Source organism: Fusarium flagelliforme (genome assembly GCF_020744385.1).
Source record: "Fusarium flagelliforme strain FIESC 12 MPI-CAGE-AA-0113 chromosome Unknown B0J16scaffold_2, whole genome shotgun sequence".
NCBI classification, from domain to species: Eukaryota; Fungi; Ascomycota; class Sordariomycetes; order Hypocreales; family Nectriaceae; genus Fusarium; species Fusarium flagelliforme.
This window is the reverse complement of record NW_025763504.1, coordinates 749,547-763,453: the sequence shown is the minus strand read 5'-3', so window position 1 is coordinate 763,453 and position 13,907 is coordinate 749,547. Positions and strand designations below refer to the sequence as shown.

Genomic DNA, 13,907 nt, shown 5'->3' with positions numbered 1-13,907 from the left:
GAGACCAACCTGAGTTTTAGCTGAGTAGACGTCCTGGTATCACTTTTCGGGCCCTGGTAATTAACAAAATTAAAACAGCCACCTACACCAAGGTAACCCCGTCTATATACTGCTGATAGCCGCGCTTAAATGATATTGGCGGCATAATCTCTCTTTCCACCAAGTCTTAACCTGATTTACGGGACCGCAAGTCTTTTATTGACTTGGCAATCTACTAGCATGCGAGGTCCATACAAAACTGATGATCAGATTGAAATAGTGCGCTCTCGAGATTCAGTACGTCGTGACTTGCTTTGGACCACGGACGTAAGCTTCCTTACCGATCGGAGTACCTAGGTGACCCTCACGCTCGATCGCGATTCTGTAGTGTAAGGCAACTTTTCTGAGGCTGAGCAAACTAGAATTAGGTGAGCCATCCGCGTTGCGTGCTTCTTAATTTAGGAGACACGTCACAATTATCATAAAAGATAAGCTATTTCTGAAAGATCTGCTAGATCAGCAGGCAGCTTTTCGTCATCGCCGAGATGTCTGCCTTGTTAGACTAGGACTATGATAAAAATTAAAATAGATGCACTAGACAGCTTGATATCAACATTTTCCTGATAGGCTTTACCCGGACGCTCGTAATAATGCACTGAGTGAATGTGGTCGTGAGCAGTAAATGGAATGTCTACGAACCGAGATGGATGCAGCCCGACGCGACTTGTGGCCTATGCGAGAACAAGAGAGAACATGCTCAAGCTTGTGATAATTTTGGCAATAGCTAATTTTCCTTTAAGCAAAATCTTCAACCACTATAGTAATCCCCTGATATCTCCATGCATGTCCAATTCTTGGAGCCTGAAATCTGCCACGACTCATGCATAAGGTACTTGCTGTAAATATCATAGCTACGCAATATTGACCGAGCAAGACCAGCATCCGTTCTCCCGAATCATATGCCGATATGCACTATCAGGTTGAAGCTTGTTGCAGTTTAGGCATTGATTAGGCTTCAGTAACGGCCAATTAAGTGAGAAATAGGATTGTATGGTCCCAGAACTGCATAGCTGCGTTAAGTTATGAAACAGGTTGAAATTGCTTGTTTTTGCAGTTTTCGATAGGTAATAAAAGCCATCAAGGTAATCATCCAATGCTATCATGCCCCTTTAGGTTTCTCTGCTCAACATGAAAAGGCGCATTCCGGAAGCCGTATGCGTCATTCTCGCATGGGCATCTGACGGCAGGCATGTGAATAACAAACAAAACTCGCAATCTCAATCTGCGTCGTGCTCAAATGTCTGGCAACGTGGCGCATTCTCTCGCGGTGATTTGGCCAAACACGGCATATTTGGATCATCTGAGCAAAACACGTTTGTGCTTTTGTCGAGCAGGTGATTAGACGTCAGTTCAGCTTCGCAGTTGTGGCATTCACTATGACCATTGATAAAGCCAGGTGCACATCTGTCAGACCGCTATACGCTTGCATTGCGCAGTCTGCTTTGCTAAATTGCAGAACCTATTTCAAGCCCCGCTGGAACATGCGTTCAACCTCTCCATCAATTGATCAGGAGCACCCATGCTTGATTTACTTCCACAACTGTGGAAGGGCAATTTTTCTGATTGGCTATCGTTGAAAAGTGGCGGCATTGCCCGCTTATCATTGGTTGGTCATGCTACCCTGTGCAACCTATATTGTATGCACACAGCACAGCTGTGTCTTGAGAATCTGGTCTCGAAATAAGGCTCCCGGGAAAATACCTACTCATTTATAAGTCCAGTTGCAGAATTGATTAGTCCATGCATCGACCATGAATATGTCAATTCTTGCTGTTTCTGTAAAGCGGCTCAAGGCCTTCTTCAAAATGTTTCTTTGCGGTTGTTGCCCTTTATCAATGCCAATTCGGCAACCAAAGCCCTCCTCTCAAAACCAGAGCAATAATGTGACGGCACAGTCAACCGTCAGCAAATTACCGGAAACCCTGAATTCTCGCCACCTTGATCGTCCCTCAACCCTCTTAGGAGCCACCAGAGGAGTCAAACGGACCAGGGCTAACCAATGCCGATCTTATGTCGGCTGTCGACCCGATGCACTACTGCACGGCTGTGTCACTCCCCTATCCCCAAAATTTGGGGCCAAACATGCATCACCATCTTCAAGCGATCAGTCTGAAGGTGAAAGGATCAATCTTTGGAAACAGAGCCAGTTCCTGACTGATGTGCTTGAGGGCAAGAGACACAAGATAAAGACACAAGCACTCGAGCTCTTTGAGGAATGGAGAGCAGAAACAAAATACATTGCACCGCGGGAGGATAGACTGCTCCCTCGAAAAAGGTGCAAAACATCATCTGGGCGGTCAATTTACACACAAACAGAAGATGAAGTTGACATCAGCGATGAGGAGCTGGGAGTGGTTTCTCAACCCGCTCGCACAAAATTATTCCTTCATCTTGCTTGCCCCTTTCAGATCTTCGCGCCAGACGAATATCAAAAGTGTCTGCTCAAGGATGATCTACAATCTATTGAGGAACTAAACGAACACCTCTTTCGATGCCATTCACGCCCAATTCACTGCTTGATCTGCTACAAGACATTCGACACGCTGATCCAACGTGATGACCACGTATTGAGCGAAACGTGCCAGAAGCGCGATATAGGTCCTGAATATGGTCTCGATGAGAGCCAGAAGTCAAAGTTGATTCGAGGAGACTCCTGGCACTTCGGTGAAGTGAGACGTTGGTATCGTGTTTGGTCTGTCATTTTCCCTGGATCAAAGAACCCACCCTCTCCGTATCTGGATCGAGGCTTGGGATTGAGTATCTCCATGATGCGGGATTTCTGGGAGTTATATGGGTCTCAATGTGTCTCTGATTATCTTGAGCGCGAGGAGTTGACAGATGACCAGGGCGAGAGTGTTCAGCGTGTTTTGTACGAGCTAGCACTCGAGGATTTACTGGGTGAGATGATACAAGAGGACGATAATCTTGTCTGTCTGAATGAAGAGTAGGTCGACATAGAGAGCTCTATCAAGGAGGCTCATACTAGGCTATTTGTTTCGCAGCATGCCTGAAATCTATTAGCATGCCTTCTTGAAATCCACCATGCATCATGGACTCTTAAGACTCGTCAACAGGATATTCCTATAGTGTTGCTTTCCACCAGAAGTGTTGTTTTATTAAGTACGCATTACGGGCATCTTTATCACCAGATGTGTCACTAGCAGACCTCGAATAGTTGTTTTCCACCTTCTCAGTCTCTTGCGAATCCAGATTTGAATCAGCCGAGCAGCTCAAGCAACTTACTGACATCTAATTGTTGAGTTGAAGAGAGCTTGTACAAACCCAGAGCAAGGGCACCGATGGTCGAAGGAAATAACTGACTGACCAGTGGCTGAAGAGGACCTTGCTAACGTGAAACATGCGGTACTCATCATAGAGATGCAAAGCTGAAAGGCACTTCCAATCAACATGTGCATGCAAGTTGGCCTTCAATAGTAGCTTTGGTTAATAAGACATGTATTCTCATGAGAACTAAACCGAAGTTTAATCTAAACTTCAAACGCAAATCTATCCCACGCTGGAACTCTAATATAAAAGCAGACCGTTTTACCCATTAAAACTCCCCAATATCATTTTCCCATGCGACCATACCAGCATCAACTCATGAGGCATCAGTTATGGATTGCCAATTAATCATCAAACCATTACATGACTAGATCATAAACCATCTCCGATTAGTCTTGACAACCATTATTGCTCCACCATGAAAAGCCAACATCGTCCAAGCCATTGTTCGCGGGGAAACCATTGCCTTCAAGAGAAGGGAAGCCAGACACATCAGCACCACTCTGGTTGGGCGCAGGGAACCCAGTGCCATCGACGCCGCCGTCATTGATGTCATAAAGGGAAGAGTTGTTTATGGCTTGAGATGCTGGCGAGGTCTCTGATGCTACAGGTCCAGGCGCTGAGCGAAAAGGCATATCCGCCGCTGGAGGTGACATCTGAGGGCTATGCTGAGGGGGCAGAGCGAAAGGAGCACCATAGTAAGGCTTCTGTGTCTGGGCATTGGTTTGGGGGGCTGGCGGGGGGACGGGTTGGGGAACGACTCGAGGAGTGGGGGCAAAGGGTGCGGGGGCAGCAGGATTTTGGCACAGTTGATGCGATGGTGGATAGGCTTGGGGAGCGGCGAGAAAGGCAGAGGGGTCAAAGACAGTGGAAGTGACAGCACCATTGAATGGCTGTTGTGATATCTGCTGCTGGAACATTTGCCGTTGGGGCATCTGCCTCTGTTGGACCTCCAAACGGGTATCTGTGCTTGTCTGTGGTTCGGCCCCAGAAGACCCTGGGTAAAGTCCATTCAAGGCCTGGTTTACGATCGCATCAATCTCGTCGTCAGTAAAAAAGAATTGGGAAGGGCAATCATGGAGAGCTCGGCGGATGATCTCTCCGCCCTGCGACCGAGGAACAAGTGTCTCAACTTCAACCTCTGGTAGAACAGTCAATGTCTCAACCACAGCCTCTTGACCAGGAAGAGCAAAATATGGTGATTCAGGGACAGGTTTGTTTGGCAAGCACGCCTCCCACATAGCGTACCACTTGTCAATGTCGCCAGCTGCCTTGTTTCGCGCAGCAATAAGTTGTTTAAACTCTGCAGGTAGCAGCATCCCGGTCTGTTCAATCGTCGCTGGCTGAGGTGTTTGACATGGTAAATGCTGTCGGAGATTGGTCTCAGCGGTAGTGCCAAAGAATTCCATGCGACATTTTGGGCAGTAGAGAGCGACTTCTTCCTCAGCTTCAGCATTGCCTACGAGTTCAACGTTGTCTGTAGGTTCAGCGTTGTCCGCGTGTTCGGCGTTGGTAGTCTTCTGCTTGACGTCTACCAGCAGATGACATCGCCTAATGTGTTGGGAGACATCGCAGGGGCGTTTCAGCCGGACACTACTACAGCAATCGTAGCGGACCGGATCCAACTTGTGGAAGGGACATGCGAAAGGGGGCTTTTTCTGGGGGCCACTGTGCGGGGGTGGGACCGGGTACCTGTGGCCGTCCGGTGGTTGCTTTCCACCACTTCCTCCGCCGTTTCCCCCGCCGTTTTTCTTCCCGCCTCGGCCCCCACCTCCGGTATTTCGGGATCCTTGACCTTGTTTCTGCTTCTTCCCTTCACGGCTTCCTTGATCGGGGTTGCCTGCATGGCGTTTCTGGCTGGATCCATGGGTTTTGTGACCATCATTGCTATCTAGGTCCAATTCCAATTTGAGCCCCTGTGCAATTCTGTTCAGGAACCTCAAAATAGCTGGTTCAGAGTCGACTGTCACCACTTGGTGATCCCCGTCAATCCTGGGGCAGCCGGTGTCGCTGTAAACCACCTCGCCATCACCAAAGCTGTCGCTGCTGTCCGATGGAGTTGATGAACTTCTTTTTGAGGCTACAGGAGTCTCCGAGTCATGCGGGAACTTTTGCTTGAAGAAGTGCAATATCCGTTTGGGTAACCTTCTGTGCGAGGCCAGTGATGCAAGGGGTTCCCGCCGGGGGGGTTTGTGGCGGCGTAACTTTGCATAAAATGTGGTATTCATGGTACAATGAGCGATTGGTTTCAAGGAGAATGAAAGTGTCTTGAAAGTTCAATATGCTTTGTGTGTGTGAAACTGAAGATAAAGAGAAGATAAAATACGTATGTTGACTGGATGAAACCAAAGGTTTTGTTAACAAAACGAACCGTATGGCCCCCTGGAGCTCTAGAAGGAAAACACCTCAACACGAAAGGCAGGTTTCAAGTACTTATTAAACAAGGCAATTGTCTGCCTGCTACACAATTGGGTAGTTTCTACAAGGCTGTTTTGTTAAATGAGGCTCTGCAGTACACGTTCGCGCAGTTCGCGCGGGTGGTGTGGGAGCCATACAGCAGTTTACAGACATTCCCCTGACTTGACGCGGAAGCGATAATTAAGCTGATCACTAGTATTTTGAAGATTCCTGAGGTTTGCAAAGAGAAAGAATGCTATTGTGATGCAGGTGTTGATACCTCAGCAATAACCTCACAAACAAATGCCGGGCATCAGCATTGAAGTAACGGCGAGAACATGAGATCCATGGTTGGGCTTCAGAGAGAACATTCCCTTAGACATTTCTTCTACACAGATTCGTAGGCCTTCTACACATTTGTGAGAGCTGAAGACGCCCTGCAGGTGTTTAGCCCCATCCCTATCAACCTCATTCGCTGAGTTTACCCCATGGGGGAGTCGTAAGACCAACCAGCAGCTCTGTAGGCCGCCACTTACAGTCTTTGTTTCAGTCAAACCTCTGGGGGTCTGCGTTGGTTCGCAATGGTGTAGTTCAGTCAAGTCCAGCATGGCTGTGCTATTTATCAACTTTGCTCAAATGTGCGAACTACGATTCCACGGTCGTGAACAGTACTGTGGCTAGCCACAATTGTGAAGATGCGATGGACGCAGTCGTGGAAGATGAAGCGTCAAGCATGTTATATATTTCGCTCTCAAGGTCCTGCAATCCAGTGATTTACACAACTAGGTATCTATCTACAACGCCACCTATATCACAATGTCCGGTTCAATCGACACTTCAAAGAGGTTGGTTCATTGTCCGCAATTCAAAGATTGTACGCTAAAATTATTGTACCTACAGCTTTTCAAACCAATTGCACACGAGTCAGCCATACAATGACCGTATGCAAGACTGGCTGTTGGACCCAGGTCTTGACCTCCAGGGCAGACTCCTGACGGGCCGCAGAACAGCACAGCCACAAAGTCCTACACCATCCAAACAGAAGCCAACTAAGTCAACACTTAAGGCACATATTTAGGGACATTGGGAGTCGTATGAAATTCAAGTTGTCATGATATCATCTGTTTTGCAATGTATTTTATCGCAGTAGATAATTAAAATCAAGTATTGATGTTCCAAAGTAACAAAAATTCGGGTTTATGTGGTCATATTTTCATTGTTGGACAAGTTAGGCTCTACGCCGTAGCTATATTCGCTTTACTTATCTCCTTAGCCAAGTCTTTTAGGACTAACATCTGTTAAGTAGTGCCCAAGAAGGTCAATAAGTTACTGAGGTCTTAGTAGCTCTTATCATACAAGTTTTGCGCCAACTAAAGAGCCAGGTCTCGGCAATCTGCACATCGCGTCTTATTTGCTGTCGTACCCCCCTCCGTGTGTATATCTGAATTCAGGGCCTAGTAGGTCACCCTCGTCTGCCTTGTGACGGTGATTCTTCCACTTTCAACCCATCCTACTGCCTCGTTCTTGACTTCCAGTTTCCACGATTTTCGAAAACTTCACAGCTCCTATCAAGGCTGAGGCATTGCAATACTCAAGCTTTTCGTTCATACACAAACGAGGACTCAGTGAATCTATTAGGGATCAGCAAATGAATCTTGACCGCAAAGCTGGAAGTTTTGAGCCTAACGTGCCAAATATCTTCTCCGATGGGTATTATAATATTGGCAAGGGGGCTACTGCACCGGTTAAGAATAAAAGCTCGAGCTGGAATGGGCATTCGACGGCTTCCTTGTCGGTACATCGACAGCCCCGAAGGCGATCGACGATGCCATTGGCATGGAATTCGCAAGCCCAAGAACCTATGTCTGGCACGGCATTACAGTCAAAGCTATCAAGTAAGATATATCGATGTACCTCTTGCAATATAAGAAGGCTAATGGTTGCTCCACGTCATGAAGAGTCTTCCTGGGCGGGTAAGACAGATCTTCCTAATTCCGAACTTCCAGGCTCTCAGGTGCATTGTGGCGATCTACATCGGGTCTCTTCAGTGGACAGCATGCTTTCCCTGCGGCTTCAAGCGTTCTCCGATACGTCGAACCTGGACATGTTTTTTGATACACAAACAAATCCTTCTCTGTTCCCATCTACCGAATGTCGGGTGCAATCGTTTGATGGGCTGATGAAACAAGAATCACCTCCTTCAGATAGGAAGAATGAATCAAGTCCGTCGAAGAGGCCTGCTGGGGATAACAGAGCACCTCAGAAGAAGAGTCGCGCTACTCGAACATCGGAAAAGATAGCTAAAGCTGATGGGGACTGTGGTCAGGATGAAGAAAGCAACGACGTCAACAAATGTGTCGAGTCGTTTGCGTGCCCCTTTTATAGAAGGCACCCAGAACGTTATTTTGACTGTATCAGCCTCAAAATGCCTCGCATATCAGATGTCAAGCAGCACATAAAGAGGCGCCATATGGCGAACTACTTTTGTCCGAGGTGTTTCAAGGGGTTTTCAGCGCTAAAACCCTTCCAAGAACATGTTCTGCAACAGGATTGCTCAATGGACCTCTCAGAAAACACTGATGGCGTCTCACCCACTACGCAAGAGGCCCTCAAGGTCCGTTTCGGGAGGGGTTTGTCACCGAAAGGCCAATGGCACAAGATATGCAAGATCTTGTTCGGAGATATCGATGATGACCAGAAGCCGTATCATGAAGGCGTTTTCAAAGAGATTACAGGAATAATAAGGGATATTTGGACAGAAGAGGGACAGCATATCATTTCCAATGTGCAGAAAACTAGGGATATACCAGTGAGTTGCGCTGATCAGCTACGCCCGGTAGTATTGGAACTCCTGGCTCGAGTAGAGACTCGATTCGAACAAAAGGTTTTGGAAGGGAACTCAAAGGAGCGCTCTAACAATGTCGAAAGTACCTTGGAGAAACCCGCAGTTGATACAAAACCAGGGCCTACTTACGGTCTGTCTCCAGGTATTCAGACCAATATTGCTCCTCACGATACTACATTGCCATCTTCTAATTCAGGAATGGCATGTGCTTTTTCTGAAGGCTTCGGCTCAGTCAAGAGAATGTGCGGTCTTTCTATGCCCTCTGGATCACAGGATCAACAGGCTGAGATACCATATCCCGATTTCACTACAAGAGACTTGCCGTTCTCAAGCGATGAAGACAGTTGGCTAAATATCGAGCCACAGCATGATATTTTGAAGCAACTTTTTGAGCCGGTCTATCTCGAAGGTGTGGGAGATTGGACGAACGTCGTGGACCTTACGCAAGACGATGAGATACTGGGAATGGAGGACTAGTAGGTCGCGTTTCTTCTTAAACCGGCTCCCTACTCGTCCTCATGTATTCGGCCTTTCATACTGCCATATGGCTAGGGCTGGGGCAATTCAATCATTACGACCAGAAGGGTTACCATATCGGGGATTTGGGCGGAGTTGTTGCAATTGGCGAAGATGGGGACTTCCGGCCAAACGTATCTTTCCTTGAGCGAACACGGGTATCTTTCAAACGAAATGATGGAAAGGGTTGGTGTCAGGATATATGTGGAGGCCAACATAATGGGCGTCATACAAGTCCCAAGAGGAAGAGTAGGATTTGGAGCATATGAGACTCCTGAAAGAGAAGGTTCCAGCAAGCCGACCAAACCCTCATTATGTCTGTATCTTAACAATCTGAAGAGCTCACGAGGACAGTATAGCAGCTTATTTTCAACAAATGTTCACTGTCTAACTTCTAAGATATGCTATTGGTTTTGTCAAAACTTGGCTACCCTGAAACGCACTGCGTTGGTTATTTCCGCAATGTCACCTGATCAGACAAAATCTCAATTAGGTATAGCTTAGAGTTGCCCCTGAAAAGAGGGGATAAAGAGGTTTGAACTGGGGAGTATTGGCAATTGCGATGGGTCATGACACCCTCTTATAGAGAGCGCTGGGAGAAACTGGGCAGGCAACCCGGGCAGTTCAGCTGTCCCGTTACTTTCGGTCTGATTTCACTACGCACACGGAACTAGAGTAAGAGGGTGACGGTTCCGAGCACCCCAGGCTTACGCAGGAAGGAAATCCTGGTGGCTCAGGCAGGTCGTCTGAGCTGAGGGTAAGCATCGCCTGAGCCCAACCTGAGGAGAGCCTGAGCTACCCTTGTTGGATCGAAGTGGGTTCTGTACGATGCATCTGAGAATATATACTACGTAGCAGGTCTAGGCAATCGCTGAGTTGGGATCCTCTTTCCTTCTCATGGCAATTGGACTCTTAATACGGAAGGTCGCTGTCATTCCATTTAGGGAGGTAGGTACTAGGTACTAAGGAAGCAACCATGAAGATTTATCATTTTGAATACCTGATCTTTGTCAAAGTATTGCTTTACTTGATAAATGTTGTTCTAATATGCTATATCAATCCAAACGCCTTACAATGAATGTCCCTCAACCCGCAAAACAGTTCTCAAATGGTTAAATGACACCTTCTCCTCCTTAGAACAAGCCAACAAATTCGCCGTCTTGAGCACATTCTTAATCTGTCGACCATTCAGATCAAGTCCAGCAAGCTTCTTGATCTCCTCATCTGTGATAGTATGCGCAGCATCACCATCCATCGTTGCATGCACACTAACAGCACGGCTGAGGAATCCTCGCCAAACAGACTCGCGGGCTGTGGCGTCCAGGGGAGGATACTCGAGCGACATGTGGATTCTGCTCTGGAAGGCCTGATCCATGTCCTTGACGCGGTTGGTTGTGAGGAAGAGAATACCCTCATAGTATTCCAATGTGCGGAGGAAGATGGACACGATACGGTTGCGCTGGATATCATGTGCCGATCGAGCCTCGAGGAAGACGTCGCATTCATCGAGAAGGAGGACAGCGTTCCAGTTGGCCACCATTTCGAGAATACGAGTCAGGTTCTCCTCGATATCGTACGCATCAGCGCCCAAATCACCAGCGCTCATGATGTATAGAGGAACCTTCATCTCCTCGGCGACAGACTCTGCAGTGAGAGTCTTACCGATACCGGGACCACCGGACAGAAGCATGATGATACCCTTGCCCTTACCAGAGATAACATCGTCAAAGACATCCTTGAACTTGACCTGGCTCTGGGCATAAGCGAGGATAAGCTCCTTCTGATCCTGGGGGAGAACGAGCGAGTCGAAGGCCTTGTCGTTGAACTTGACGTCTGTCACATCGTCGATGAAGAATTCCATCCATCGCTTGTTCTTGAGAGCGTAGCCTCGAACAATGGGTGATGCCATTAGAAGCTCCTCCTCCGTCAACTTCACGCGGTTTTCGGGGTCAACCTCTGGCTTTCCAGCATCAGAGTCGGCATAAATGTCGTAGTCATCGTTGTTGTCCTCGTCATCACTATCCGCCCCATTGTCTGACTTGTTATCGTCATGGCCGAGATAGTTCATATAGATCAAGTGCTCAGGATTCATCTTCTCCCAGTTTGCTCCGTCGATGACGACACGAGAATTGACGGTCTCTTGGCGAGACTTAGTAGCGGTTACATACCACGTAGCAGTGCCGCTGTACGCCTTGTAGTAATAACCCGCAAGATTCTCAAACTTGCGACCGCGCTGGATGAGCATCTCTCGCGCAGCCTCGGGCTTGGGGTGGTACTCGAGAGGGTAGCAGGAAAGGTTAGAGAAGGGCACTGTACCAGTGAAATCTCTAATTTGCATAGGGACATCAACCCAACCCATACCCTTTCCATCCCAGTCGATACCCTTGCAATTCATGCTGTAGACAATACCACACTGCGTCTTGACATAGTTGCCGTCCTCGAAGCGAGCAGCCACAGGCTTGCCTCTGGATGAACCCCAGACGATACACCCAGGAGCGAACAACGCCCAGGCATGCTCAAAAGCAACGGCGCGGTTCTTGTAGTAATCCTGTCTGAGCTGGATGATCTCGCCCAACTCCTCCTCCAAGATCTTATGCAAGAGTGTAACATGCTCACGCGTAATCTCATCCCAGGTCTCATCCTCCTTTGCAGCAGTGAGTCTCTCCCAGCGATGCACAAAGCAGTGGAAGGGAGCCGAGAATTTGAGACGAGTGACATCAGTGACGATACCAGGGTAATCATTAAAGACCTTTCCTAGCACGCGCTTAAGATAAGGCGATTGAACGATAATACTGTCGATGACAAGAGGTTTGTTGGAGTCAGCCTCCTTTGGCTTCACCTTTCGGATGATGACTGCGTATTTCTGTGTCTCCTCATTCTCTGCTGCTTCTTCGAGATCATCGGGGTATTTATCTGTCCATGATCTGTCGCCGTGTTTGTCGTATTTTGCGTAGAGGTCTTTCTTGTCTGTGACGAGGCCGACCATGATTTTCTCCTTCTTTTCTTCGGCTTCTGTCTTTTCCTTGTCCTCTTCAGGCTTTGACTCCTCAGTCTTGTCTTGTGATGAAGATTCAGGTTTTGTCTCTGTTGTGGTCTCCTCCTTTTGAGGTTCAGTTTCTGCGGGAGTTACGATAACGGCGGACTCATCGCCGCTGGTGCTCTTGTTTGAATCCATGTTGTCGATAGTCATGATTGCAGAGCCACAGTGTCTTTTGGACTAAGTGAGAGTTTGGGGTGAGGGAGAGGGATGACGATGAAGTAAGGCTTGATGGGTATTAGAATGGAAGTTATGAGAGATGATAATGATAATGAATGACTATTGTCGGGCTTTGGCTACCTCTATATAATCCTCACTCGTAATGATGAGAAGGCCTCCAGGCTACAGAAGTACGGCATATTACTCACACGGCAATGCCTGACCCACCAAAACATCATAGTAAGCAGTAATAAACTGCATAGTAATTTCAAGCCTCCTTATAATCCTGATAGGTTGATTCAATCCTTCGGCGACCATATGCAGCAATCCTGACGGTTTGTTCAGGCTGCACTGCCCATTGAGGGATCTAGATCCAGGCACAGTCGGCTGGGACCCATAGGGCTTAGTTTCGGGTACAGGCAGCTAAGCTTAGCACTGCCTCAGTGAGAAGTGGCCTCAGAGCGCAGTACTCATTAGCGCGCTCGCACTGATGATTGGATCGTTGTGAAGGATTGTGAACCTGGAGATGGAATGGCCGAAGAGTCATCGGGAAGTTTTGTCCCACAAGAACACGAAAGATCTTCACCAGATCTTCAGCTTCTGTAGGACTTTCACATTAACTAGTATTTACAGTTGATCATCGTGAATAGGCAACTACAAATTCCCACCAGCCAGAATCCTCTCTGCTGCCTGCTTCGCAGCATCCTGCGCCAATAGAAACAAACTCGGCCCAACACTAATCCTCGCAACACCAATATCCGCCAAGTCTTTAGTCGACAGCGCATCTTCAGTCTTATGCGCCAACTTGACAGCGACCTTCCCATCAAGTTCCTTGACCAAAGTCTCGACCCAAGCATCTCTCAGCCCCCGTCCTGAACCGCCCCAGTAAAAGACGGTTGTCGCACCTGCGTCGAGATATGCCTTGCCACGTGTGATGGCTTCTTCCATGACTTCTGCTTCTGAGAGACCTGTGTCGAAATGAAACATGTCGCAGCGGGCGTTGATGACAAAATCTGGACAGCCTGCTTCTGCTGCGGTTGAAAGAATTGTTTTCAGGCGCTGGACTTGTTCGTCGACAGGGTAAAAGGTGTTGTCTTCGGGATGCACATCTTCAATGTTTGCGCCTACGACACCCGCTGCAACGGCTCGTTGAATAACAGATACAAGCTGTGAACCGTATCCATCTTGTAGATCAGCCGATAATGGGATACCAGCTGCTTTAGCTAGAGGACCAATTTTGCCAATTACTTCAAGATTCTGCTCTAGGGTGAGCTCCTCATCTTTGACGCCGTATGTAGCTGCAACAGCCCAAGAAGCTGTCGCAAGAGCTTTGACGGGCTTGGAAGTTGCTGTATTGAGAGATGTGACTGTATTGAATGAAGCTACATCCCATATATTTGGGAAGATGATGGGTGATGATGGCTTGTGAAGAGCCTTGAGCTGTTGGGCGAGATTGTTGGTCATTGTGAATATTCCACGTCGCATTCTGTGATTAATGGTCAAGAGATTATTTTATTATCTCTACGTGAATCTCAACTATTTATAAGTTAACCTACTGAAGAGTCATGCTCTTGAATCCACATGTCAATACTCAGGTGTTGCTTTTGATGTAAAGGGCGCGCGGGGCCA

At 47.7% G+C, this 13,907-nt stretch overlaps 5 protein-coding genes across 5 annotated transcripts; 2 read left to right on the top strand and 3 right to left on the bottom strand.

Annotated features, from left to right (window-relative positions):
• Positions 1 to 1,844: 1,844 nt before the first annotated feature.
• Positions 1,845 to 2,987, top strand: B0J16DRAFT_379869 (uncharacterized protein; the record flags this gene model as incomplete). The annotated part of the gene is made up of 1 exon (XM_046131031.1): positions 1,845 to 2,987. One exon carries the CDS (start codon positions 1,845 to 1,847, stop codon positions 2,985 to 2,987), a length of 1,143 nt encoding a protein of 380 aa, XP_045985885.1.
• Positions 2,988 to 3,584: 597 nt separating this feature from the next.
• Positions 3,585 to 5,783, bottom strand: B0J16DRAFT_52352 (uncharacterized protein). Its single transcript, XM_046133988.1, has one exon. The coding sequence runs from the start codon at positions 5,550 to 5,552 to the stop codon at positions 3,714 to 3,716; it is 1,839 nt and encodes a 612-aa protein (XP_045985884.1). The 5' UTR covers positions 5,553 to 5,783; the 3' UTR covers positions 3,585 to 3,713.
• A 1,444-nt stretch (positions 5,784 to 7,227) lies between these two features.
• Positions 7,228 to 9,445, top strand: B0J16DRAFT_332077 (uncharacterized protein). The gene is made up of 2 exons (XM_046126678.1): positions 7,228 to 7,616; positions 7,680 to 9,445. Exons 1-2 carry the CDS (start codon positions 7,370 to 7,372, stop codon positions 9,041 to 9,043), a joined length of 1,611 nt encoding a protein of 536 aa, XP_045985883.1. The 5' UTR covers positions 7,228 to 7,369; the 3' UTR covers positions 9,044 to 9,445.
• A 641-nt stretch (positions 9,446 to 10,086) lies between these two features.
• Positions 10,087 to 12,477, bottom strand: B0J16DRAFT_332075 (P-loop containing nucleoside triphosphate hydrolase protein). Its single transcript, XM_046126677.1, has one exon. The coding sequence runs from the start codon at positions 12,270 to 12,272 to the stop codon at positions 10,152 to 10,154; it is 2,121 nt and encodes a 706-aa protein (XP_045985882.1). The 5' UTR covers positions 12,273 to 12,477; the 3' UTR covers positions 10,087 to 10,151.
• A 335-nt stretch (positions 12,478 to 12,812) lies between these two features.
• B0J16DRAFT_332074 (phosphoenolpyruvate phosphomutase-domain-containing protein) lies at positions 12,813 to 13,797 on the bottom strand. Its single transcript, XM_046126676.1, has one exon. The coding sequence runs from the start codon at positions 13,761 to 13,763 to the stop codon at positions 12,933 to 12,935; it is 831 nt and encodes a 276-aa protein (XP_045985881.1). The 5' UTR covers positions 13,764 to 13,797; the 3' UTR covers positions 12,813 to 12,932.
• Between the last annotated feature and the right edge of the window lie 110 nt (positions 13,798 to 13,907).